Below are 27,978 nucleotides of genomic sequence, written 5' to 3' on the forward strand. Positions count from 1 at the left end.
TGGGCAGCATGCGCAATGAGTGACTGCCTAGGCCTTGATTCATACTGTATGGCCTGTGCATTGTACAGCGGAAAGGGAAGGGAATTCAGAAAACAACCAGAGCAGAAGGTTGACAGGTGGTGGAGCCCAGATCAGGGCTGAAAGGGGATCTCCCGAAGGTAGGTCTCCGTTCTCTTTATTGAGTCACCTATTTATGTCATGTATGGACTTTTTATTTCATTTGTATTATTAAAATCTATCTTTAATATGGTATTTCAACAGTGATCTCACTTTCGAAATGAATATAGGATCTCTGATTTGTTTTCCACTGGTCCCCCAATCCTTACGTCTGTAATCAAAACATAATTTGCGTTCCTTCTTGTTTTCCTTCCAACCAACCTAATGTGAAAAAAAGGACCAAATCAGGGAGCATGTTGCAGACACATTAGATGTGGAGCTGGAGCCGATCACAGATGTTTGTAAGGAAGGTAACATTTCACTTTTTTTAAATGTTATGCTTTTATAGTAAACAACCAAGCCATGGCCGTTTGAATAAATAAAAAGTAGCAGCAAAAACTGATAGTTTGGTGTCAGATAGTTTGGTATAATACAGTTATATTTAGCATTAACATGGAATGGATTGGGCAATTTAGCATTAACATGGAATGGATTGGGCAATAACAAAATATTTCTCACAATAACAATATCCAGAATGTGTCATTATAAATATCTGTTTAATAGGGGGGGAAGGCATTCACTTTTTAAAAGCAGCAGTTCCCCCTACACTTTAATAATAAAATAATAATTTAACCCCCTCACCCTGAGCTGAACCGCTCTATTTTTAGCTCTAGTGGCCCCCTTGTTCCTGAGTTACATATTGTCTTGGGGAAACAAAATGGTGGTTTACATCTGCATGATGCTGGCCAGTTGGAAGCCACAAAGTGGATTCCTGTTGGCCGATGGCATGTTGTGGATTTAAAACCCAGCTTGTACTGGTGGTACTTTTTTTTTTACCGGTGTCTTGTGAACCAAGGGGTTCCCGAAGCTGGAAATAACATGATCTAGCTCCTGGGAGCTCCCCAGTAAAAATGCCTGCTACTTTCATGTTAGAAGAAGAATTTGGAAGTTATTTTGTTTTAACATTCATTAATACAGGCATACCCCGCATTAACGTACGCAATGGGACCGGAGCATGTATGTAAAGCGAAAATGTACTTAAAGTGAAGCACTACCTTTTCCCCACTTATCGATGCATGTACTGTACTGCAATCATCATATACGTGCATAACTGTAAATAAATGTAAATGTAAATAAGACATGTGTAAAAGGCTCTATAGTCTCCCCGCTTGCGCACAGCTTCGGTACAGGGTATTGCTGTTCAGGACGTGCTGACAGGTGCATGCGCGAGCTGCCATTTGCCTATTGAGCGATGTGTACTTACTCGCGAGTGTCCTTAAAGCGGGGTATGCCTGTGTATATATATATATATATATATATATATATATATATATATATATATAACTGTGCATGCAATGTCTTGTGTGTATAACCCTGTTCATTTATGTAACTATGTACTTGTAACCATGTATTTGTCATCATAACTTTATGCCCAGGTCATAATTGAAAACGAGAGGTAACTCTCAATGTATTACTTCCTGGTAAAACATTTGTATAAATAAGTTATGGTGTTTCTAAATAATAGTTAAAGTGAAAGCTATGTCACTTTGAAATAGTCCTTAGGAGCGCCGCTGTTTTTCTTCAACTAAAGGAGATTTTACTTTAATATGCACCTGAGGCATTTGTGCAGGAGTCAAGTGTGTGCACCTTCTTTTTTTTTTTTTTTCTTTTTTTTTTCCCCTCCTCCAGTTGCTCTAAATAGCTTATATTATAATCATTGATGGCTTTGAATGGCATAGTGTTTTGTAAATTGTGTGTGTTCTTTGGCCCAGGGGTAGCCAACTCTAGTCCCCAAGAGCTACCAACAGGTCAGGTTTACAGGATCTCTCTGCTTCAGCACAGGTCGATTGGGCCACCCTGGGATATCCTGAAAACCTCACCTGTTGGTAGCTCTTGAGGTCTTGAGTTGGCTACCCCTGCTTTAGCCTTATCCCACTTTGTCCTTATCAGAGAGCTAATAAAGAGAAAGGGAGGAAGCTATACTGTAGCTGTGCAAATGCTTGTTGAACTTGTTGACATTGAAAAGGGAGCAGCCAGAGGAAATCAAACCCCTCCCAAGTGTCAGCTCACCATGATTACATTTAGTGGTGGCAAAATAACCTGTCTGAAAAGTGTGATCATTAACAGACTATAAGCATGGGTGAGCAAACTTGGGGGACTATAGGAAGTGATTACCAGAAGGCTGAATGCCCCATCATCTTGCATTGGTATGCAAAAGACCGAGTTGGGACAAAGGTTGGCGATGTGGGGATCCTTTGGTCAAATCCAGACCTCCTGTCATATTTTTTTTTTTTTAAAGAAAATCTCTTCCTAAGGCTTGAGAAGCGGGGAGAGTTATTTAAACTGACATTTTGTGTGACCTTTGAAAACGAAGAGATGAGTTGTTGGCTTTCTTGATTTTTTTTAAAACAAATTGGTCCTTAGAAAAACAAGATATTATTTACATCCAAGAGTTCTCAAGGAGTTAAGTTCAGTAATAGCCAAACCATTATATTTAATATTCAAGGACTCCATTTCCACAGGCTCAGTACCACAAGATTGGCGTAAAGCAGATGTGGTGCCTATATTTAAAAAGGGAGCTAGATCACAACTGGGGAATTACAGACCTGTAAGCCTAATTTCAATACTGGGGAAACTACTTGAAGGTTTAATACGGATAGTATTCAGGAATATACCTGGAAAACAAAATAATTAGTAATAGTCAGCATGGATTTATAAAGGATAGATCATGCCAAACTAACCTTATTTGTTTCTTTAAGGCGGTAAGTATGAATTTAGACCAGGGTAATGCAGTTGATGTGGTCTACTTAGATTTTGCTAAGGCTTTTGATACTGTTCCATACGAGGTTGGATTACAAAATAAAGTATATTGAAGTAAAAATATATTCACCTGGATTGAAAACTGGTTGAAGGATAGACAACAGAGGGTTGTCATAAATGGAACTTTTTCCGTTTGGGTTAAAGTCGTGAGTGGAGTACCTCAGAGATCGGTACTGGGACCCTGATTTTTAACTTGTTTATTAATGACCTTGAGATTGGCATAGAGAGCAAAGTCTTTATCTTTGCTGATGACACTAAATTGTGTAAGGAAGTAGAATCAGAGCAGGATGCAATCTCTCTCCAGAAGGACTTGGAGAGACTGGAAACTTGGGCAGGTAAATGGCAGATGAGGTTAAATACAGATAAATGCAAGGTTATGCATTTGGGAAGCAAGAATAAACAGGCGACATACAAATTAAATGGGGATACATTGGGGGAATCCTTGATGGAGAAGGATTTAGGAGTGCTTGTAGACAGCAGGCTTAGCAATAGTGCCCAAAGTTATGCAGAAGCTGCAAAAGCAAACAAGATCTTATCTTGTATTAAACGGGCAATGTATGGAAGGGAAGTAAACATAATTATGCCCCGTTATAAAGCATTAGTAAGACCACTCCTTGAATATGGAGTACAATTTTAGGCGCCACTCCTTAGAAAAGACATTCTGGAACTAGAGAGAGTGCAGAGAACAGCCACCAAATTAATAAAGGTGGTTGGACAATTTATGAGGAGAGTCTAGCTAAATTAGATTTATTTACATTAGAAAAGAGGAGTCCAATAGGGTATATGATAACTATATAGAAATATATTTGGGGACAGTACAAGGAGCTTTCCAAAGAACTATTCATCCCAATAGCAGTAGAAAGGGCTCGGGTCATCCCTTAAGGTTGGAGGAAAGGAGATTACACCAGCAACAAAGGAAAAGGTTCTTTACAGTAAGGACAGTTAACATGTGGAATTCATTTCCCATGGAGACTGTGATGGCAGATACAACAATAGATTTGTTAAAAAAAAAGGTTGAACATCTTTTTAGAAAGCAATGGTATACAGGAATATAGCAAATAAGTATACATGGGAAGGATGTTGATCCAGGGAATAATCTGATTGCCAATTATTGGAGTCAGGAAGGAATTTATTTTACCCCTTATGATATATCATTGGGGTTTTGGTTTGCCTTCCTCTGGATCAATATACTGTCAGTACGGATATAAGATAAAGTATCTGTCGTCTAAATGTAGCATGTCTCTTTTTTTTTCAACCTCATCTACTATGTAACTATGTACTACTGTATAACTATATTCATTCATATTCACCTCCCATTAAAATGTGCTATTTTCAGCTCCAGGTCTCTGATTCCCAAGATACATGCACACGTAGTTCCTGCACTGTTCTCTAAAAGGTTACAAAATAACTGGTTTAATCTCCCACCTCGCTCATCTCAATAGGAAGCTACATATTGCGGCTTCCTATTGACCCATGTCACACGGAAGATTTAAATACCTTGACATTCATTCTTGGTCAAAAATTAAAATGTATAGATAGAATAATTAGTTTTTCTTCTGTTTACTAATTTTCATAACAGAAACTGAAAAATTATAAAATAAAAGCCAGCATAATAACTTGCTGTAAGTTATGCAGTATGTCCATAATTTATCAATTATTCTCAGGAACTTTTCAGCCTCTATTCTTCTGTCGGTCAACTGAGAAGAAACTTTGGTTAATACGAAACCAGGATGGGAATTTTTCAAAGCACTGACTTAGTAGTTGGAAGGAGGCCATAACATTTCTAACAGGTTATGTATGTATGTATGTATGTATGTGTATCTAACAATATTCCAAAATTAGTATTTGATGTGCAACAAACTTTATTTTCTTCCTTCTGCATTCTTAGTAAGAAACTTGTTAGGTGCAGTCAACTACCCCTCAACTAGGGAAACGGTGTTTTGGAGAAGCGAGGACTCTGTTTTTGACCAATGTGATTTTCTTGTAAGGCTGGATCAAATTCTGCAGATGAACAAGTTTCCCATATTTGATGTAGCCACAAGCATATGATTTCAGGAAATATTTTTGTTGTATTACAGCTCACTTCTTTGTCTGGATATCTATCCCAAATATAGGACTTAATGTGCTGAGCAATTGATTGTCACCTAATCTTATCTTCCAGGCTCTCTTGCATCTCAACTTGGTCCACGATGAGAGATTGCGTGCCATTAGTTTTCCTCTCTCCGTGCAGTTGATTGGGTACCAGAGGTGGTCGTGGAGTGAAAAATGGCAGACAGCTTGAGAAGCTTTCTTCATGACCTTACTCGTGTAAGTCCAAGAACATAGGCTTCATTGGTAAAGAGAGAAACCTCCTATTTAAACAAGGTTAAAGAGATTATTTTTGTTTATTGGTAAAGTGTCAACATATTCCACAGTGCGGTACAATGGGGGTACAAGATCTGATAATTACATAAAGTTGCATCCAAATAAGGACCAACATTAGCAAACGGATACAGAGAGGTAATGAGGGCCCTGCTCATGACCGCTTACAATCTAGACATTGTCATCACTGTCTGGCTGTCAACTAATTGAACGTAGCCCTCAATGCTACATACTGCCCCGATACTACTTAGTAACATAGCCTGGTTAAGCAAAAGGGGCATTTAGACATATAAGGCCTTATTTATTGAGGGTTGCTATTCCATAAGACACTTTCCAACACTGGATGACGCCTTCCGGCCCATTCACTTGAATGTGTGTGCCAGAAGGTGTTGTCTGAAATAGCACTGGACCAAGATAGCTTACATGACTGAAGGAGTGGCTCAGTCAGTAAAGACAATGACTGGCACTGAGTTTGAAGCAGGGGAACCTGGTTCAATTCTTATTGTTGGCTCCTTGTGACTTTGGCAAGTCACTTTATCTCCCTGTACCTGAGGCACCAAAAACATAGACTGTAAGTTCCACGGGGCAGGGACTGTGTCTGCAAAATGTCTCTAAAGCGCTACGTAAAACTAGCAGCGCTATACAAGAACATGCTATTATTATTATAACATTGGTAATGCTTATTTAATAACTCGGGCTAAGATATAATTGAGACTCTCGATACTACAAGAAGCACGCAAACAGAAAATATACATTGCTTACTGACTTTCATTAAGCATTATTTAAAGCATCACACCCATATAGAGCAAGAATACCACCGTGATTTGTATGTTTCCTTTATTTGTTTGACCTACTAGGCATTTTTAAAGAAAATGCTCATTAGCGACCATATCTAAGGCTTCAAGCATTACATCAGTAAATCTCTAGTATTCAAAACTAAAGGAGGATTTTACAATGCGGCATCCTATTAAAATAATAGATTACGGACATTTCTAGACACCTAAATTTATTCACCTAATTGGTACTGGGGCTTTAAGCGAAGGCACCAAACCTGCATAATAATATTTGTATTTTATTATTTCACGAGCCCCTGTTTATACACCCTCGCAGGCCTCTCTGGCAGTGAGGGTGTTGGTTCTTTCACTCTTGCTCTGTAAAGTCTTTATTTTGAATGTGCTTTATAAATTGGGCGTTGCCTGCCTCTAAGTATTCACTAAAGTTTGATGGCCATTAAGGATCACTAATGGACACTCCTGTTAATTATTAATAAAGGTTATTGCACTTTAGTGTATAGATTTGTCATTGTTCTGTATTGTTCATAGCACTTTAAACTATCTTTCTGTTTTCGATTTTTAAAAAAAAAAAAACTTTATATATATATATTTTTTTTTAAACAGGGCATTAAGGACTCCATTTGGGGAATATGTACAATATCGAAGTTGGATGCTCGGATCCAGCAGAAAAGGGAGGAGCAGAGAAAGCGACGCGCAAGCAGCGCTCTTGCACAGCGGAGAGCCCAGAGCGAGGAGAAAAAGCCAGAGAAGTGAGTACTGCAGCATTACCCAGTTGCAGTTAATATTACAATTGTCTGTATGCCCCCCGGATAAATGATGAACTTCTATAGGAAAATGGGTTAAGGAAACTTTTTGCTTGGAATGTCTTTTCTAGGTCAAATGGGCTATCAAACCTTATAGTCACGTTTTACTGATTCGCCACTGGGCTGTGCCTGAACGACATTACATTGCAATGTGCAGCAGTTGCAGTACCGTGAAAGCACTTCCCTATGGAGCAGCTTTTCTTCTATATATTTTTTTTTAATGTTTGCTTCATAATTCAAGATTTGTTTTGTAGTTTTCCGCAGATAAACTCTTTTACTTCTTAGCCACTTTAACATGGACATGTATAAGCTTATGCCTGCTGTATAGTTTATAGGGGTCCATGTTAAGATTGATAAGCAGTAACAAGTGACACATTGTAAGGCCTCGGTCCCGCTGCGCTCGTTGGCGCGGGCGGCGGGTCGCGAGTTCCCCACCAGCAGGGGAATCCTCGCGAGCCGGTCCCGGTCCCCACTGGCTGCACAGAGCACTACACGCTGTAGCGCGTCAGCCGCTGGAGACACCAGAGAATGGTGTTTTCTAGCTTTGACGCGTGACGTGTGTGGCTGTGAGCCAATGGGGAGGGGAGGCTGCGGGAGGAGGAGAGGCTTCGGGGAGCGGGGAGGAGTGTGGAGTGAAAGCAGGTGAGTGCCTTTCTCTGTGTGTGTGTCTGAGTGCGTGCCTGTCTGTGTGTGTATGTGTCTGAGTGCGTGAGTGCCTGTCTGTGTGTGTGTGTGCCCGAGTGCCTGCCTCTGTCTGTGTGTGTGTGTGTGTGTGTATGAGTGCGTGAGTGCCTGCCTGTGTGTGCGCGCGTGTGTGTGTGTGTATGAGTGCGTGAGTGCCTGCCTGTGTGTGTGTGTGCGCGTGTATGAATGAGTGCCTGCGTGTGTGTGTTTAAACTTACCTTCCAGCTCCAGCCCGAGTCCGTGGAGGGAGGGGGGGGGGAGAGTAGCGGGTCCCTCCGCTCAAGCCACGCCCCCCCTCCCTGTCAAACCTCCCACCTCCCGCCCACCTCCCGATCAAACCTCCCACCTCCCGCCCACCTCCCGCTCCCTACAGACCGCAGATCGCGGTCTGTGTATCTCAGCGCACCGCCTGTCAGCAGCGCAGGTGCGCTGACTCTGGGAGCGGGGCCTTAGCCTTAGTGTTCCTCTCGTGTCATTACTCAGAATCTCTGGCTGCAGTGGACGCTTTGTATGTTTGGCGATAATGGGGAAAGACAGGGTGGCAGACCTGTCTGCGACATGTGAATGTGCCTACAAGTGATACTTGTATTAACTGTACAATAGAGGATTTTTGTCATTTATTTATTTTTACCCACCATAACTTTTTTTTTTTAATGTTTTGTAGTTTTACAATGGAAGAAAAAAGATGGCAGCAGGGTAGTGTCCTTGGGACGTGCCCATGCAGTCATAATGGCAAAAGCTCCTAATATAATGGGGAATGTCGTCCTGGGGACTGAAATGTCAGGGTTTTTGTGGGTGCTATGTAATTAATATATCGTTAAAAAATTATTTTGGCTCTTCATAGAACTCTTGAAAAATAAACCTATAAGATTCTCTGTACACTATAATTACATTTCTGAAGAACATTGCTGGTGTATTTCTCGCAGCAATGAATCAAAGTAGTCCATGAAAGTATAATTTTTTAATTAAAGTCTGTTTTTAATAAGTCTCCAGTATATTAAACTGCATACATATTGCAATGTGATAAAGTTAACAAATACGTTTTTAAAGATCAATATTTTGTGGCTGAAGTAAGTTTTAATTGTACCTTTTTTTTATTGTATAACATGCTCTCATCCTCGCCTCCAAGATGCAACTTCTACTCCTTCTGGTGTCAACCCCTCTAACCTCATACCTCTACCCTGTCAACGTCCCTCCTCTCCTGTGCCCTTTGGAAAGCACGCTCCCTTTCCAACATGTTCCTCTCTGTGCATGACACTTTTTTTTTTCTCTCTCACTCTGCTCCTCTTTGCTATAACTGAGGCTTGGCTCACTCAGTCTGACTCTGCACTGGAAGCTGTCCTCTCTCTTATGCCTTTCTTTCTCCCACACTCTGCACCTGATGGCTGGGGTGGAGGCGTGGGGCTCCTCTACCATCACCATACCCTTCACGTTCCTCCCTTTCTTTTCCCTCCTTTGAGGCTCACCCTGTTCTCCTCTCCCTGTCCACATGGTGGTCATCTATCGCCCACCTACCTCTACTGACCCCCCCTTTGGACTTTCTCTCTCACTTTGAATCCTGGCTCTCCTTCTTTCTCTCCTCTGACTCCCCTGTTCTTCTCTTTGGGGACTTCAATTGCCATATTGATGACCCCTCTCTCCCTTGGGCTTCCCGCTTTCTCTCTCTAACCTCTTCTTTTGGCCTTAACAGTGAACTTCAGCCAGCACCCACAAGGATGGCCACTAAAATGTTTTCACAAAACACTTTTCTCTCTCTCTCTGATTTTTCTTCATTTCCCCCTTTCCTCTCTCTGACCATCTCTCTGTCTCTCTCTCTGTCTCTCTCTCTGTCTCTCTCTCTGTCTCTCTCTCTGTCTCTCTCTCTGTCTCTCTCTCTGTCTCTCTCTCTGTCTCTCTCTCTGTCTCTCTCTCTGTCTCTCTCTCTGTCTCTCTCTCTGTCTCTCTCTCTGTCTCTCTCTCTGTCTCTCTCTCTGTCTCTCTCTCTGTCTCTGTCTCTGTCTCTGTCTCTGTCTGTCTCTGTCTGTCTCTCTCTGTCTCTCTCTCTCTCTCTCTCTCTTCTCCACCTCCTATCTACCCCTAATTTCTGCAGAGACCTGCACTCTATTGACCTACCAGCTTTTACTCCACTTTGCTCTCCACCCCCTCCTCTCCCAGCTCTGCTCCAGATCCTGACAACCTGGTTAGGAACTACAACTCTGCCCTATCCTCCTCCTCCTCTACATTTCCCTCTTTCTCTCTTCCGTTCTCGCCCTTCTAACCCCAGACCTTGGCTAAATTGTCACATGCATGTTGCGTTCCTGCGCTCGTCCCTCTGGAGGAAATTTCACACTCTCCAGGCTTCCTTCACTACAAATTTATTTTATCCTGTATCAACTCTGCCCTCTCCCAGGCTAAACAAAACTACTTTTCATCACTAATCAACACGCACAAGTCTAACCCACCTCAACTCTTCTCTGTCTTTGACTCCCTACTCAGACCATCCTCTGCTACTTGTTTTTCTTCCTCCATTTCACCTCAGGACTTTACAAGAAAAAGGTGGAATCCATCCGTCAGGACACCCCCTCTCTATCCTCCTCCCATCGTACACCTCTTCCGAACACTCCTCCTGACTTCCTTGACTTTTTTTTTTCCCGCCGCCACAGAGGAGGATGTATCGTTGCTGATCTCCTCTTCTCCCTCTGCCACTTATCCTCTTGACCCCATTCCCTCCCATCTCCTAAAACCTCTTGCTCCTACTCTAATCCCTCTCCTCCTTCAAACATGCAACAGTTATACCATTACTCAAAAACCGCATGCTTGACCCTACCTGTCTTTTTAACCATCGTCCTGTCTCCTTCCTGCATCTAAACTCCTTGAACACCTTGCATTCTCTCGCTTGCTCAATTTTCTCATCACCTATCCTAGACCCTCTACAATCTGGTTTCCGCACTGCTCACTCCCTGAAACAGCCCTCACTAAAATATCTATTGACCTCCATGCTGCAAAAGACAACGGTCACTACACTCAACCTCTCTACAGCATTTTATACTGTGAACCACCTTCTTCTCCTTCACTTTCTCCATACTCTTGATATTCGTAACCAAGCTTTATCATGGATCTCCTCTTGCCTCTCCCATCGTACTTTCAGTGTCTCTTTTGCTAACGCCTCCTCCTCCCCTATCGATCTCTGTGGGCTCTGTCCGGGGACCTTTTCTCTTTACACACACTCTCTAGGTCAGTGGGGGGCGGGAGATTGTGCTAGGGGGGGCGCGGGTGGTTGCAGAGGCCCCGTGCTCTCCCCCACGGCATTTAAATTAAATGCCGGGGATTGTGTGAGGACTCTGCAACTCTACTTACGCAGATTCGGACGCTCTGTGACGCGTCACCATGGCGTTTTCATGCGACAGTGCACCAATCGGCACTAGGACAGTTTTTTTAATGAAAAAACACAATTTTGCCTGAAAATTGCTGTTTTTGCAGTGCTGGATACATTGGCAGTGCTATATTGGGGGGGGAGGGGTAGGGGGGGTGAAGAGAGAGAATGATGATTCTTATGTATTTTTGTATATTATACTGTTATTGTATTTAAATGCATATTGATTTGTGAACAAAACGGGGGAGAAGGGTGTGGGAGAAAGCGGTTGAGGGAGTATTTTTCTGCTGGGCTTGAAGCTCTAGTTTTAAAAGTTAATTTCGTTGTCTTTTGTAGAGCACCGGCAATACTCATATACTTTATAGCCTTGCCTAAGCACACGAGTTCTGCCGTTTCAAACAAGTGTGTATTCCTTGTTTGTTTCTCAACTATTTAATGTTAACTATAATTGTACCTGTCTGTCTCCAGTGAACCACGCATTGTAACCAGGATTTTTCAGTGTTGTGCATGGAATGGAGGAGTCTTTTGGGTATGTAATTTCTGTTTGTATACTCCTTCCTTCTTTCTTTTTTTTTTTTAAAGTCAAATAATGGCAAGTCCCAATTCTTTTGAACATAGATTCATAACACACAATGCCCTTTTTAAAGTAACAATTATGAACCCAAAAAAAACAACTTTATTATAAAACTGTCTGAGTATTGCTATATATTTCCAATTACCTCCAAAAAGATTTTTCTACTTGTAGAGCATAGGAAGAAAAACTATAATTAGCTCATTGTAAAGCTGCTCTCATGAGACCAATCATCGCTCTCCTCGCCTTCTCTAAATATAAATACAGGATTCCATTCCATTCAGTCATTTCTGTGGGGTTCAGACTACCATGTAGTCTGTAGAACAAGCAGCTTTCATAAGAAAGTACTGGCACTCCACAAGTCTTGCAAAAAATATGACGAACTTTATTCAATGGTTCGACGTTTCGGTCTCCAACCCAGACCTTTGTCAGGATGGTTCTTGTCTGTAGAAGAAGAAAATAAACGTGCCGTTTTTATCTTCCTACTTTACAGATGTTCCTCCTTTGCAGTGGAAAGATGTGCACCATACGCTTGGGTTTAAGTTACTCCTATTCTTTTCTGATATCTCATTTAGTCAACATGACAGACTTGGTGATGGTCTTTTGAAAAGGATAGAGTCTATATATTGTCTGTTGGGGGGGCGGGGAGGAGGGGGTAGAATTGGAAGTCTACATTTCCAAATGAAAAAGTAGTCAAACTGTGCTACCATGTACCATCACAATGTTCATATGAATGAAGTCAATAATATTCAAGTCCTTTTAACAAGACTAGTGCATGATACTTAATCCATTGTCTTTTTATTTATTTATTGGTTTTAGCTGAGTCTCTTATTATTTTACCGAATGTTCATCCCGCTGCTTCAAACAGTTACGGCACAGATAATTGGTAAGTCCATTGACTAAAGTACTGCGATAAAACACAAAAGAGAACTTGCTGGCAAACTCAAATTCCTTTGATCAGGCACTCTGGGGCATATCCCAAAAATATATTTTTACCACTGAATACAAAATATCAAACACCACAGACGACGCATGTAAACACTAAAAGGTCAAAATACTAGACCAGGCTAACTGATGTTAAAGTACAAATATATCATGGGACGACATAATAAAGCATCCTATAAATCACAGCAGGCAATAATAGCACAAAAGAGAACATCTCACTCAGCAGGGAAGGCATAAAATCCCAAATGGATTCACTTTAAAAAAAAAAAAAAAAAAATTAAATATGCTCCCTGAGTGCGTGCTCATAGGAATGTCAGCTTTCTAGTGAGCTGTCGCTTATGTTTTATTATAGAATCCCTTATTCCTCGGTGCATCTTACATCGAGATTAGGAAGAGGAGATTTATTGTTTTTGATTTTTCCTGTGCAGATCAGTATATTTTGTTGCTAAAGTACTGTGATTATCTGAGCTTTAGTTAGAGAACTTGGTTCTTTCTATTTCAGAAAGGACAGTGTGACCACACAACTATGCTCTAGGTGTAGGTCCACATAGTGTTCTCTAGGATGAAAATTGCTACATTGACTTATAAAAACACAGATACCCAACAAGCTCTGAGCTGAGCTTGTTGGGTATCTGTGTGTTTATTAACTTTGTGCTGCTGGTCTCAGCTGTTTTGGGAGGTTAGTGCCCCCTCCCTCCCCCCCCCCCCCCAAGGATTAAGCTTGCCCCTCCCCACTTTCCAAGTTGGCAGGTCAGTTTCATTTTGCTGGGTAACGACAGATCCAATGCAGATCATTCTTCCTGTAATTTTACAGGTAAATAAGAATTTTAACTCGGGTAGAGTTAGGACCTACTAACGGTCATGCCTTGAAGTGGCAGCAGGCTTAAGATGCTTTGGCCGAAGGGTTAAACTAAATGACCCTTTTTCAAGAGAATATATAGGTATTGCACTGTGTATTTTTGTCACATTGGAAGTAGCTTTGAGCATCTGTGTCTGTTTTTTGTTGTATCCATTGACTTATAGTTGCAGGGCCATAATTATCAAGAACAGTTTCCCAATAAGACATAATCTGATGTATGGGGGCTGTAAGGCGTCTTCCAAGTGAATGGACCATAAAAGAGCATATATACTAAGCAGTGTTACTCCAGAAGAGGCCTTCCCTGACCAAAAGAGAACTTGCAGCTCATTCACTTACTGGAAATCATCTTATGTCAGAGAGCTGAAGGCAGTGACATGTTAAAGTGCTTGCATTTTTGATTGATTGCAGTGCTGGAATAATTATAAATAACACAAATATATAAATGTTTTATTTATTTATTTTGTCAGCTTCGATTAGTATATATAACTTCTATGTTATTGATTGTGACATAGACAGGGCTGCTTTGTGTTATATGTGCGCTTTTCTTCAATGCTAACAATGCTAATGTGTTTTTCTCAGGTGACCCTTCCTTGCATGGAGATGTCTGGTCTTGGTTGGAGTTTATCCTCACCTCGGTTTTCAGTGCCCTCTGGGTTCTCCCTCTGTTCGTTCTCAGTAAAGTTGTCAATGCCATCTGGTTCCAGGTAAATGTGGGTGACCCTTAACCTCTTCAGTGCCCAATTGATGTACCTGGCACATTATCGTTTCTGGCACGCATGGGGCTCTTGTGACATGTCTGGTATGTCAGGAGCAAATTGTTTTATGGAGAAGATTGGGCTGATGACCCTGACGAAGTGGCCAGCCCAATCCAACCGGAAGGGGAGCTCTTGTATATGGGCCAGGTCAAGTGATGTTTCCAGGAGGGATCACACGATGCGGAAGTGCCAGGGGTTTGGTGGCACTCTGGTGCTGCCGGACCCGTGGCACTGAAAAAGTAATCCTCTTCACTACTGCCCCTTAATGCCAAATTGAATTTGCGTATCACAGATTTCTAATCACAAGACAAAATCAGTAACACTTTACACACCGTTTGTACTTGCACGTTTGTTGTCTTTAATGAGTCGCCATTTCCCACTCCAATTCAATTCTCGAACCTAAATGGGCCCATTAGTCTCTCATGGGTAAACTTCACATGCAAAAATGTAGAAATTTCACTTTGACCTTATCTAAAAAAATATCCAATGTTTTTTTACTTAAAAAAAATAAAAAAATATCCTCATAGTAGGAGCACTGGACGCGATCTGAAGTTATGTTGGACACCAGGGGGATGACTCCTCCCCTTCCATTCCATCATCCATGATGGAGGGTTAGTGCGACCAGTTTAGGGAGTGCCACAGGGGCCGCAGCACTCTGACCTCTTTGGCACAGAAAGGCTTAAAGTAGCTGGAAGATTGACTGATCTGACAATGAGGGATTGAACACCACTTTTAGTCGGTGTGTCTGATATCTGTGCACACCTGGTTATTAGTAATATGATTTTTGCATATACAGATGTGTATATCCATCTCTTTATCTCCAATGTAAAACAGAATATCAAGGAGTTTCCTTTGGATTTAAGAGCAGTGTGGGTGCAGACTATTGCAGCGTATCCCACCATAACACAGCAGAGGGGAAAAGGAAGCCTGCTTCACCTGTATTAAGTTGCATGTGTTAGTGTTGCCTCCCTTTTTGAGGTGTTGTTTGCTTCGAAGCACCTCTATCCCAAAATGACGTAGCAAATACATTGTACCATTTTTGATGTGGCAAATGCTGAAGGGCCTGGTAAATGAACAGAGCATCCACCTCACTGCCTCTGTTGTCACTGTGCTCTGTGTCTGAAAGTATTATGCATGTAGCGCAATAGGAAAGTCTGTGAACTTTGCTGTATGGGATGTCCTGACTAGACAGCACCACATTCTTGGTCTGTAACAAATGAGCAGCAGGTACGGGATACCACTGTCCAGTATTCTGGAAACATTGTCTTGCTATAATCAGCAATTCTCTTTCAATTTCAGGATATAGCAGACTTGGCCTTCGAGTTGTCAGGCAGAAAGGCCCAGTCTTTCCCCAGCGTCAGTAAAATTATAGCCGACATGCTGTTTAACCTGCTCCTGCAAGCACTCTTCCTCATCCAGGTATATCTACCTTTCTTCTTTATTCATTCTCTGAACACCTAGGGATTAAAGAAGTATTGTAACAAAAAAGACCTGTATGGCGCCAAGGAAGACAACCCAAGGTCTGTTATGCTGATGCATGGCTCCAGAATGTTCTCACAGCACTCCAGCATATATGTGGACGATGAAGACACTAACAGGGCACTAATTGTGCATTATCTTTGACTGCTAGGTCAAGAGCTGAAAACAGTACTGTGATAATGGACTGAACACTTCAGTTTTGGCTAACATAAATTCCATAAGAATATTATTTATTGGGTAAATAAAACAATAAAATACTGCAATGAAATGCTGCAAAGTGAGCTGTGGTGTATGTAAAGCTCCAATGAATCCTTAGGACCAACTCTCTGGCAATATAAAATTGAAATCCTACTTGCAATTAGCCCCTCGAACTTGCGCCTTGTAAGTAGGTTTCTTTGGGACTGGAATCTCCCGGCTGTTTCTTAGGTGTGGAGCGGTGTCCTCCTTGAATCTCCGATCGGCTGCATGCCTGGGGATCAGACTTTCCCTGCACGGCTGTACCTGATGTCACTGCTCTCCAGATTCAGCTACGGTGTCCTTGAGAGCCCAAAAATCACCCTACGCGTTTCAAGACCTCTCTTCGTCAGGGGTATTGCTGATATTTATACCCAAACTTCTAATTTTGTTAATACATTCCTGATGGTGTTCAATAAATGTCCACTTGATATAAAATCTTTACAAATTGGGACAAATTCACAAACAGAATATACATGATGACCTCCAATGTATTAATACACTCTTAATGAAAAATTGTCCACTCGATGTTATAAACATATATGTTAAATATATAACACTTGCACGTTTGTGTTGAATAATATATGAACAACCTATTCTTCCTTGATTGTATATCTGTCATCATATGAGTGCATCAATGGGTTATTTATTATATTTTTCTCATTGACTTCAATCAATATATCAATATTAAATGTATCATATCTCGTCACAATATTCCTCATGTTGGTACATTCATTTTCTTTATATATTTATTTGGACCAATACTCATGATTAGTATAAATTTCAATATTAATATTATTGAACAAGTCAGTGTATATACATTTATCGAATTATATTTGATTTATACATATTCATTATTGCTTCGTCACTGAACATGACTTAGCTTGTTGACCGTTTAAAACAAAAGACCTTCCTATAGGAAAACGTATCTCCTTATATGCCACGGCATCCTTCTATTACTGTGATTGATTCAGAACATTACAGATAATCTGTCCTATGCTCATGACAGACATGAAGAATATGTCTCCTAAAAACTGCTGGGGAGATTAGTAAACGGAATAAGGAGTTGACCCTCAAAAGTCTGAACCGGAGGATTACAATACTTTGTCCTTATATTAGTAACTTCTCTCACACTGAAATACCTCTCTGTACTGGCTTTATATGACCCACTATTTATAAATGTAAGGCTATTGGACCTTATAGCTATCGATCCTTTGATAATTTTGCTGGCCTGTGCACAATGCACATTGATCAGAGACGAGAGGAGGACACCGCTCCACACGGAAGAAACAGCCGGGAGATTCCAGTCCCAATGAAACCTACATACTGTACAAGGCGCAAGTTCGGGGGGCTAATTGCAAGTAGGATTTCTATTTTACATTGCCGGAGAGTTGGTCCTATTAGGATTCATTGGAGCTTTACATACATCACAGCTCACTTTGCAATAAAATTCTGCAGTCTTTTATTGTTTTATTTACCCAATAAATAATATTTTTATGGAATATGTTAACTAACACAAGTGTTATGCACAATTAGTGCCCTGTTGTTTTTGTCTTTATCATCCACATATATGCTGGAGTGCTGTGAGAACATTCTGAAGTCACGCATCAGCATAACAGACCGGGAAGACTCCACGGAAGAACTATGTGTGTGCTGTATACCTAGGGTTGTCATCCTTGGCGCCATACAGGTCTTTTTTGTTACCATACCCATTCTGGTTTTGGAAACAATCCGCTTGACTCGTTAGGCAGCCTATTGGACTACAAGGACTATTGGGATTGTATCAATATATTGTTCACCAATTTATATTATTAGCGCTTTTTTTCACTAATTTTCCACTACATCAAAGAAGTATTGTTAACATTGGGTAATCTATTCTCCTTGAGCCACTGCCAGTTTACCAAGATCAAAATTAACTATTCAGTTTAGATTTTTTTCCCCTCTTTGTTTTGTAAGTGTGCAATAGATAAAGCAAAACACAATTACAATTATTGGTACACCAGAATTATGTATCCCCCCTTTCCCCCTGTGTCAGGGCGACTGTGTGCTGCTATACCTGTGTGGCAAACAGGAAGCCTGATCCTCCGCCACTGAGGAGCCTAGGGTGTATGTATATCTACTAAACAGCGCCTCCACCTGAGAAGGATCCTCATATAGTAGGATAACACCTCCCAAGACAATATGCCCAGTAATACACACAGAGTATGGGAAACAGTATTTACTGGGAGGTAATAAACAATGACATCAATAGGAACAGCAATAGACATATGTATACCCACCCGCGGAATATCCCCACAGTACTTAGGTGCATGGGCACCAGTGTCCCAGTGTCCAGACACCAATGGCCTTTCCCACCCCCAAGTGTGAGACAGCGCTGCGCACGTGAATGTTGGTGCACTTATACGGATACCTTCCCGGGCGCTCCAGCCCCCGGGTGTAACTGAACAGTCAACTGGCAGTCTGCTCCAACGGCGCCTTCCGCCTCCGCGTGGGTGGTCTCAGCAGGAGCGTCCCACCATAGACGGTCTCTGAATGTAGGCTACATCTACACAATGTTTTCTTATGCCGTTTCATGTGGTAATGTATATTTTAATGATTAATATAACTTATTTTTATGGTCTTGTATTTGTTCAGTCATACGGCTTAAGTTTGACCTAATTTATATTAGAAACGATATAGAACACTATTTAGTATGCAGATATATTAATGCCAATGTTTAATACTGACTGGGCAGTTCAATTCTGGGGCAAAAATCTGAAATGTTCTGTATGCATCAATAAAATATATTTAGTGGTGTAGCCCCCGCTACAAATATATGCATACTGTGGGCAGGACAGAATTAATCTACTCCACCTATCACATGGTGCGAAAATGAATGAGACGCTGTCCCTGATCTTCCAGGCAACACATGACTGGAGATATGGGATTGGATGAGAAGGAAAAACGGTTAGAACCTGGAGACCAACTGCCAGTGTGAGACAGGGAGGGAGTCTGTGAGGCTCACAGAGAGACAGCACAGGTGACAGTGAGAGAGGCTTGAGAGAGAGCCTGACACTCAGAAGTGAAAGAGGAGGCTTGTTAGAGACTGCTAGCCAAGGAGAGAGAAAGTGAGACTGCAGCAGAGAAACATAATTCCCACACACAGAGATAAGATCCCACAGCAAGAGAGATACAGATATTTGCCGGGTTGTTAAAGCGCAACCGGATAATAGACAGATTCAGGCGGTCAGACGGGGCGCTCTTTTCCCGCAACTTTAGAGTCTCTTTTATGTATTACTCGCACACTAGTGTTGGACCGGGTCCTACTTTTAAAAAAAAATCTGGGTAACAGGTACCCGGCCAAAATCAAATGATCTACCCGGCCGGGTACCCGGTTGACACATACCTGGGGGTGGAGGAAGACGGAGGCAACATCTAGGCAGGTCAGCAGATGTCCTGTGGCGGTGGCAGCATCAGCAGTGTGTGTTAAGCCCGCGCGGAGCTGCACGAATCCACAGCAGTGCGAGCTGGGGAACCATGTGACTGGAGCAGAAGCATTCCTATTGGACAGCCGGCTGTCCAATAGGAACGCTCCTGCTCCGGTCACATGGTTTCCCAGCTCGCACTGCTGTGGATTCCTGCAGCTCTCGCGCCGGCTGAACACACACTGCTGATGCTGCCACAGGAACTCTGCTGACCTGCCTAGATGTCGCCGCGGGCTTCCTCACAGGTCTTCGGCGCCTTCCGTCGCTGACAGCAGGTAAGTAATTATGTATTTTTTAGCTACCCTGACATTACCCGGCGCCGGGCCCACTTCTCCGTTGCCGGGTCCGGGTAATTTCCAGGTAGCTGAAAATCCACCAGGTACCGGGTAATTCCGAGTACTCGGTACATCACTAATGAAAACTAAATACCTAGCAGCTTAACACAATACAATGATAAAAAATGGTTAAAACACTTTTAATACATATAACAATAGAATGTGAAAATAAGAACATTATACAATATCAAAATCGAGATATAGGGATTGCAGGTGGATAGAACAGACAAATGATTTTTTTAATTACAGTACTAAAGCTTTATTTATTAGCTCGTCGCAGAGGTATGGGAGAGAAAGACAGAGAAATAATATCAGTACCATTATAACTTATACACAATTGGTCAGATGTAACACTAACATAGAATATAAACACACATATGTTTTTCCTAAAAGGTGATATCTGCGCTCCCCAAAGCTTCGAACACATTTATGTATTAACATGTAAATATTTTTAAATATTGGATCTTTATCTAAAAATCAGCCTTAGTTGTGATAGAAAATACAGGAAAGAGCTGCCCAGAGTGAATTTTAGTAGGCTTTGGGGTCCACCGTTTTGAGAACCACGGTCTTCGAACAGGTTTTGGCATATTGTTGCCTTCCCCACTACATTACATCTAACTAATAGGGACTTGTAGCTGTTCATACATCACAGGTGCAAGTAGATACTACTACTACCACCAGGTAGGTAGCTGTGCATTACAGGAGTTTGAGATCTATGATGTTAATAAAAGCTTAGGGCAGTGATCAGATGCAGTGTGTAGCACAGATATATCAGTCCGGAGTATACTGTATGGTGTAAACTTTGCAAAACAATACTGCTGTAATCTCACCCCCTTTACTTTAAGATGAGTTGGTCAGTTTGAATCCTAACGTAAAACAATTAAGTATCTGTTCCTTCCTCCTCAATTTTGCTTCTTTTGCATTGTAGGGGATGTTTGTGAGTCTGTTCCCCATCGATATTATTGGACAGCTCATTAGCCTTCTTCACATGTCGCTGCTCTACTCATTATACTGCTTTGAGTATCGGTGGTTCAACAAAGGTAAATGGAGGAAAACACCTCAATATACCTTCTGAAACAGTGCTGGTTGCTCAGACAGATAGAAGTGTCTTTATACCGTGAAAAACGAGGTACCTCACAAAGAAAGCTGAAATATCCCAATGCCGCCATACTAAACCTACAGCATGTAATCCAGTTCCGTCAAAGTCTTTAGGGGTTATTCATTAAACTGTAATGCCGCGCTTATAGTTGCTGCGACGGTGTGTGACACCAAAACACATACCTTGTTGTGCATCATGCTGCAGATAGTGACCGCGACCAGGCGGAGGCACGACCGAGCGGCAGGATGCAGGCGAGACCAATTAATTTGTCTCTCCATGCGGCGGCCGGGTCACGTGAAGCGATTCAGCCAATAATGGCGAACCGCTCGCATGATGTCACTGGCCACACCTCCGCTACGCCTCCTGTCGCATCCCGCCTGCATAGAGTGCAGGATTCGCGCGAATGACGTCACACGGTCGCGCGCACTGCAATGCACACTATAAGCTCGGCCTAATAGTACTGATCGAGGCACTATCGCACAAAAACTCCCATTGTCTTCAGACTATCGCAGTTTAATGAATATCCCTCTGATTAAAAGGAGTAGGATGGAGGAAAAAAGAATCAACTGAGCAAATGACCTGGTAAAGAAATATACAGTATGGACTGCACATTGTATGTTAGAGAGAGGATGAGTCAACCATCTATAGTACAGTATGTCCCAATTCTAGCCAAGCTAACCAGTAACACCTAGAGACCGTTCTGTTAAATCAGGACTGTCTCACTTCCAAGTACCGTTTAATACTTACTCGAGGCCCCAAGCACGTTGATCAGAAATTGCTTACTCCATTTACATGAAAAGGTGATGTGATGTTTCAAACTTCTAGTGTGCCTGTCGGTACTGGAGAAATGTAAATTTGTTGTTGGTTGTGACAACTTTCAGGGGACCAACATGAGTTTTCACCGGTGAATTTTATAATGTACAGAGCTTTAAAAACCTCAGACTTCTTTATGTGCTAAGAGTACACTTGAAAAAGAACCTTATGAGATTTTGAAAGAGGTTCATTTACCCAAAGAGTAGAACCAAGGGGACAACTTTTTTTTCCCCCCAAGTGGGAAACCTGGACTTTTGTAATCGCCAACGTATTGTGTGCACTTCTGAGACTATCATTGAAGGTACAACACAAAAATGTACTTGCTCAACATAAATAGAATTGCAAATTAGGTACACTAAGGGAAAATAATTATACACACATCCCCAAACCCTACTTGCATGCACTCTAAATGTATGATTTTGTAGTGAAATATGGTATAAAACGTAACCTTTACTTATGTAATAATTTAAAGCCAACCCAAAAAATATAAAAATAAAATAAAAATAACCTCCTGAAGGTAGAAAACCTTTTTATTGTTGGAGTATATCGGGGGGAGAATAGAAAAGTTTTGTCCATCAATAATATACAAATTCACAGTGTGGAAGAATATATTGCTTTTCCAGTTATTAATAGATCTAAATATATCAAAGGTGTACAGTAGATCTTCTTTTCAATACAGGCCACTTTCTCTGTATTGATGTCTTGAAAAATGGTGCTCAAAATCATGCACGTCGCGCCAAAACAAATGTTTTGCCGCCGTCGCGTGCGCTTTATAGTAGAAGCAGCGCGGCAGGTTGATTGCTGGAAGCCAAGTCAATTTGATTTTTCCTTCAACCGCAGCGTGCTGTCGCCGGCAACGGCATTATAAGCTCAACCTTAGAACAATGTTTCTACATTTGGCAATATTTACTTTGATTTACAAAACTCCCTTGTTCTGTCACTAAGTAACTATAGGATTAGCGCTGTTCCTAATCGTTAGTACTGATCTCTATTGTATTTTTTTTACTAGCCATTTCTAACTACGCTAATATAATTTCTAACTTAATACTATATTCCTTGTTTTAACTAGTTGCATGCTAAATATACATGTATAGAGACAATATAACGTAATTATTATTCAGGCTTGAAATCGTCCCACCTTCAATTTGCATACCCTTCAACTGTACCTATTTAGCAGGTGCTGTGCACTACATGCTTGTGGCTCCTGTAAAACCAGTTATAATTATTAGTGTTTTTGTGTGTGGTAAGCTGCATAGGTTATGGGACTTCCATAGGAATTGCCTGGTCCCTGTTTGAGCAAAAAACTCTACCTCAGGAACCAAAATGTGCATTATAAACGCTTTGTGACATTCCCTGTAAAATGTTCTACACAAGACAGCGCATGCTGAAAATAGAGTTTAAAAGCGCAATAAATTCAATTTTCCAATAACTGACCTTAGAATTTTTTAATGTATTACATAGCACAGACTTTTGTAATCAAGAGCTGTTTTTTAATCACAGGAATTGAAATGCATCAGCGGCTATCCAATATTGAAAGGAATTGGCCCTACTACTTTGGATTCGGTTTACCCCTGGCTTCCCTGACAGCCATGCAGTCGTCTTATATCATCAGGTAATGAATTTCTCTTACAAGTGCTTTGTTGACAGACTATCATCTATACCAGTTATTCTTAGTGAGCCACTGATTGAGCCACCTGTGCTGTAGCAGGGATCTCCTGAAAATTACCTGTTGGCGGCCCTTGAGTGGCGTTGACCACACCTGGTCTATATGAAGCAGAAGTCTGTGCTGCTTAGCAAAGGTATCCGTAGTGTGTGTGTGTGTGTGTGTCTGTGTGTGTGTCCTCCACACAATTATCACATTTGATGTGGGTTTGCGAAAACTAGCCTCCCTAGGATTTTAAAATGGTAGAAATTATTCAGTTAGTTATTAGCAGTAGTGCTTATTAATTTATTAATAATAAAATTCATTAAATGTTTTAAAAGAATGTTATAACATGCTTTTTCAGGTTAAGTTACTTCTATTTCATGTTTGGGGGGCCACTTCCATTGTGATTCCTTCTGATGCTAGAGAAGTGACCAGTTTTCAATACCAGCAAAAGCCTTCGGCTAAGGTCCCACTGGAGGCTACTGCACGCGCTCCTGGCGGCGCATGCATAGCGCTAGACTGCGTTCTGTAGGCAGAGTTCTCAGGCGCGGGGCGTGACCAAAATGGGCCAGGTGGGCACGACCATGACGAGGGGGCGGGGTTATGATGCCGGCTCAGCCCCATTTCATCCTATCCACAGTGAAAATACTTTGGTTACATTTCTGATTCTGAAGTGTGTGTGTGTGTGTGTGTGTGTGTGTGTACGTGTGTACAGCAGTTAACCCATTCACTCCCACAGATGCACAACACTGCTCTGTTACAGGCGGGCCACATCTGGTCCAACATACAGTAATCTCCTAATACCAGAACCTGTAGCTAATAAAACGCATGTGTTTATAGTTCTAAATTTCACCAGTGAAAGAATTTGTCATTTGTGGCACTGCATCTTGGGATGAACTTCTCTCTTTCAATTGAATTGCAGATTACTGCACAATCTGGCAGCCAAATGGTTGATTTTCTGCTAACACGGATGCCCAGTAAAGAAAGGGGAGTTCCTTTTGTGAGAAAGTGTCACTACCTGGCCTCTGATTGGCTTCCTGGCACACCATGTGACACGTTGCCGCTCGGGAACACAATCCTGTTGTATCCCCTGCTGGCTGACACGTCAGTGTGTAGTGAGCCAGGAAGTGAGGAGGCACTGGGGACAGCTAGGGAGCAGGTAAGGGGCTGGTGAGAGGCGCGCACGCGGTTGCGCGCCGACTGATTGCTGTAGCGGGGACCTAGCCTTATGATGTTCATGCGTGCCACCAATTCTTGTGACATCCCCAAAAGTCTTGGTTTTAATAAAAAATAGGGTAAGGAACGAATTACACAGAAGTAGTCTCTTGCTCATATAAAGACAATAAAGCAAAAGTTCCTTATTGCCTGTCAAGTAGCGTATTTTCCTACCAGGAATGTGAAAAGTTTTCCATTAGGATACTAAAAAGTAGAGGGCCATGTTTACTAAGCAGACCTAAATTGTAAGGCATTTTATCGCACAATTAAATGCATTTCTTATGGCCATAAGATGCTTTTATGACTTAACACTGCTTAATAAACACAGCCCATAAGAATGATGGGTACCTTTTTCATTACTTTATCTGCATAGTTTCTAAATCCCTTTGAGACCGTACCTTTGAAGTTTAATGTGGTTGAAGTGTGTGTACATACTGTACAGAAGAGTAATATAGAGATTATGTAAACCCAGATTAATTTGACTGATTCTCTTGCAGTGGCTGTCTGTTTTCCATTCTTTTCCCACTGTTTATCATCAGTGCTAATGAAGCAAAGACACCTGGAAAAGTGTAGTAAGTACTACTTGAAGTTCCTATAATTCACATGTATCCAGATTGGTCCCTTCAGCACTGTTTAACAGAGAAACTTTTTTTACTTTTGCCATTTCATTTTTGTGGCTTTTAAAAAAAAAAAAAAAAACAATTTAAACAAATTAATATGTAGAAATAACAAATACAAAAAGACACGGGGAATAGTTTTATTATACAAATACTGTATGTTAACCGAATGTTTACATCACCACCATTATTAATAGAAACCAATATGATTGAGCTCTTCACTTAATCTACTTTATATTTTGTAGATGAGACAGCTTGTATGTGGATGTTAAATTAACCTGTGATATAGTTTTTAATTTAAATAACGGACTGGTCTGCATTTTATCACCGTTTTGTGATAGTGAAACATATGCAAGGGAAGCTGTGATGGAAATCATCAAAATATAATCGTATTAAATAGTTTGTTACGTGTACATTAAAAATCTAAGAAATAGCTTTATATGTTTCCAAGTTCTTCTTTATCCGAGGTGGTATTGCAAATTTGGATGAGCATTCTACTGTGGTATTATCTTTCCTAAAATACAGTATGTGCCCTGAAATGAAACTTCTTGACTTTTGTCTGCCTTTTGGATTTCCCTATAATAATTCACAAAATGAAAAGTACCTCTGGTATATTCACCTGCTGAATGCAGCATTAAAATTAAACAAAAAAGCAAGATGGCCACCAGGGTCACCCAACATAAATCCACAACGTCATGGCCAGATGACATGGTACTTTTCTATTGGTCTATGGGAGTGAGGCTGACCTGGCAACCATTGTATTTTATTTTTATTTTCTTCAATGTGATTTCCCAAAAGGGAGATGGGGGAAAATAAGACATTTAAAAGGTACATTTTTCAGGTACCAGCAGTCCCCGGAGTTGAGAATAACACGGTTACGATCAGGAGGTAGTCAGGATTGCTGCTTTAAACGACCATATAAATGGTTTATAGTTGGTCTTCAACCCATTTGTTAAGATTAGAGTGGCGAACCACCATTTTAGAACATACTATAACTGATACCATTATCCCTTGTGTTCCCAGTCACTTCCAGCTGCGCCTCTTTTCATTGGTCGTCTTCCTCAGCAACAGACTCTTTCACAAGACGGTCTACCTTCAGTCTTCCCTGAGCGGCTCTACCTCCGAGAAGCAGCCTAGCCCGCACCTCTCACCTGCCAAACAGAAGATCACTTTGGGGCACTGAGCTAGACCCAAAGGAGTCCGCCCCTGCTGCCACAGTCACTACACACGCCATGGTTTTGATTTTTAGTGAATGGCAGGGCCTATCATGCCTCCGTGCTGTGTTCATTCTGTTGATTTTTCTCCCTTGTTGTTGTTGTTGTTGTTGTTGTTGAACCCCTCAGCCCTGAGAATCTCCTTCCAGGCTACATTTGCACCCGTGGTTAACTTGTTACGCTGTGATACTTGGAGATGCTATATGTGCCATGTTGGTTCAATAAGGGTCAGAATAGAGTAATCTACAAGATTGGGGGTATGGTGAGCACATGATGCAATAGAGACAGGACAGGTTGAGGAAATCCTGGGTTTTAACCCCGTGGAGGTCTCTCAGCCAGCAAAGGGGCCCAAAGGTACAGTCCATTTACTCATTAGTTTATTTGTCCTATTTAAAGCTGCCAGCCTTTTTGCCTTTAGGGATGGTGCTCATTCTCTCCCCTCACCCCTCTCCATGTAGTCGTCAAAGTGTGAAGGTATCGGGGGTATGGGTTACCACTGCTCTTTATTTTAATTTTCACTTAAAAGCTTACAGTTCTGCTCTGAGGGGGGGAAAAGGATTTGTATTAAAAGGTTTCTATTTTTTAGGACAATTCTAGTTTAAGTACAGTACCAGTATAGTGTTCTCAAAGGCATTTTGACCACTGTGCTTTTATGGCAGTGTTTCCCAACCTGGGGTGCTGACCCTGCTATGGTAGGGAGCGGAGGGCAAGAGGCTTAACAAGGTGACTCCGAAAAATGGGAGGGACATAGAAAAAGTGGCAAAGACGAGGGCGGACATGGTGACACTATGTTCCTCTTTTTGAGTCCGTGACCGGCACAACATGAAGAACAATATTCCTGCATCAGTACCCCAAATTAATATACTATGTGTAATCCTTGTTTTCTTTAGTAGGATTTTTTGGGGAACTCAATCGCGAACACCTTTAGTCAGTTTGCTTGGTGCATTGAACACAGAATGGTGTCCTATACACACACCATTGCTTTTGGGGTGGGCAAGTATGAGAAGGTTGGGAACCACTGGCCTATGGCTATGTGGGACATTGGGGGGCCCCCAGCTATTTGGTTTTGCCTCTGGCCAGGAACTGTAGGTTACAATATCTTGAAGGGAAAGAAAAAAACATTGTACCTATAGTGCAAATGGTCTACTGCATTAAAGAAGTAGCGTTCTTGGGACTGCAGTGATAATTGTTATGGGCTGTGTATGCTAGAATTGTTTGCAAAATAAGTAAAGTATACTGTTTTGGGTCAACATCGCCTCCTGATTTGGATTCTCCTATTTGGCCAATCTGTAAGAGAAGAATTACTTAATTGTAACCGAACACTTACTGAGCACCAAGGCTACAAAGCTCAGGGATGACGGGGTTAATTACTGTTTTAAAAACCATAACATTGGTTATTTGTGTCCCATTGAGTTATGGACAAAAAAAACCCCTAAAAAAACCCAATGATGTGGATTTTATCTTACAAAGAAACAAATGCACAGTTTTTATGTGAATGGCATTTTATAGTGTGTAAATGATGTGATGGTACTGTTTTAGTGTGTCTGTGTTTTTTTGTTTTTGTAATAACATAGTAGGGCTCTGTATGAATTTCAGCATTTTGATGTAAAAAAATGACACTAAAAGAATAATTTGACATGAGTCTCTTCTGTGTATTAAGGTATTTTACATTAACATGTATTTTAATCGGGTATATCAAACATTTAGGGAAAGATAAAGCAGCAATCTGCATTGATCATATGTTTTGTGTATCTGGAAGGTTA

The 27,978-nt window shown here is 41.4% G+C and overlaps 1 protein-coding gene across 4 annotated transcripts; it reads left to right on the plus strand.

The window, feature by feature from the left end:
* Positions 1-27,851, plus strand: EI24 (EI24 autophagy associated transmembrane protein). Of its 4 annotated transcripts, XM_075604337.1 has the most exons (12): positions 2-158; positions 395-467; positions 5,138-5,283; positions 6,735-6,880; positions 11,439-11,499; positions 12,361-12,427; positions 13,925-14,049; positions 15,400-15,519; positions 20,541-20,652; positions 23,025-23,136; positions 24,882-24,956; positions 26,025-27,851. In XM_075604337.1, the coding sequence occupies exons 3-12, from the start codon at positions 5,242-5,244 to the stop codon at positions 26,182-26,184; spliced, it is 1,020 nt and encodes a 339-aa protein (XP_075460452.1). In that variant the 5' UTR covers positions 2-158; positions 395-467; positions 5,138-5,241; the 3' UTR covers positions 26,185-27,851. The 4 variants fall into 4 exon arrangements, with proteins under 4 accessions (XP_075460454.1, XP_075460451.1, XP_075460452.1 ...); XM_075604339.1 differs by lacking the exon at positions 11,439-11,499 and having other exon boundaries at positions 1-158; XM_075604336.1 differs by lacking the exon at positions 395-467 and having other exon boundaries at positions 1-158.
* Positions 27,852-27,978: the final 127 nt, after the last annotated feature.

This window comes from Ascaphus truei, chromosome 6 (assembly GCF_040206685.1).
Source record: "Ascaphus truei isolate aAscTru1 chromosome 6, aAscTru1.hap1, whole genome shotgun sequence".
In the NCBI taxonomy this organism is placed as follows: domain Eukaryota; kingdom Metazoa; phylum Chordata; class Amphibia; order Anura; family Ascaphidae; genus Ascaphus; species Ascaphus truei.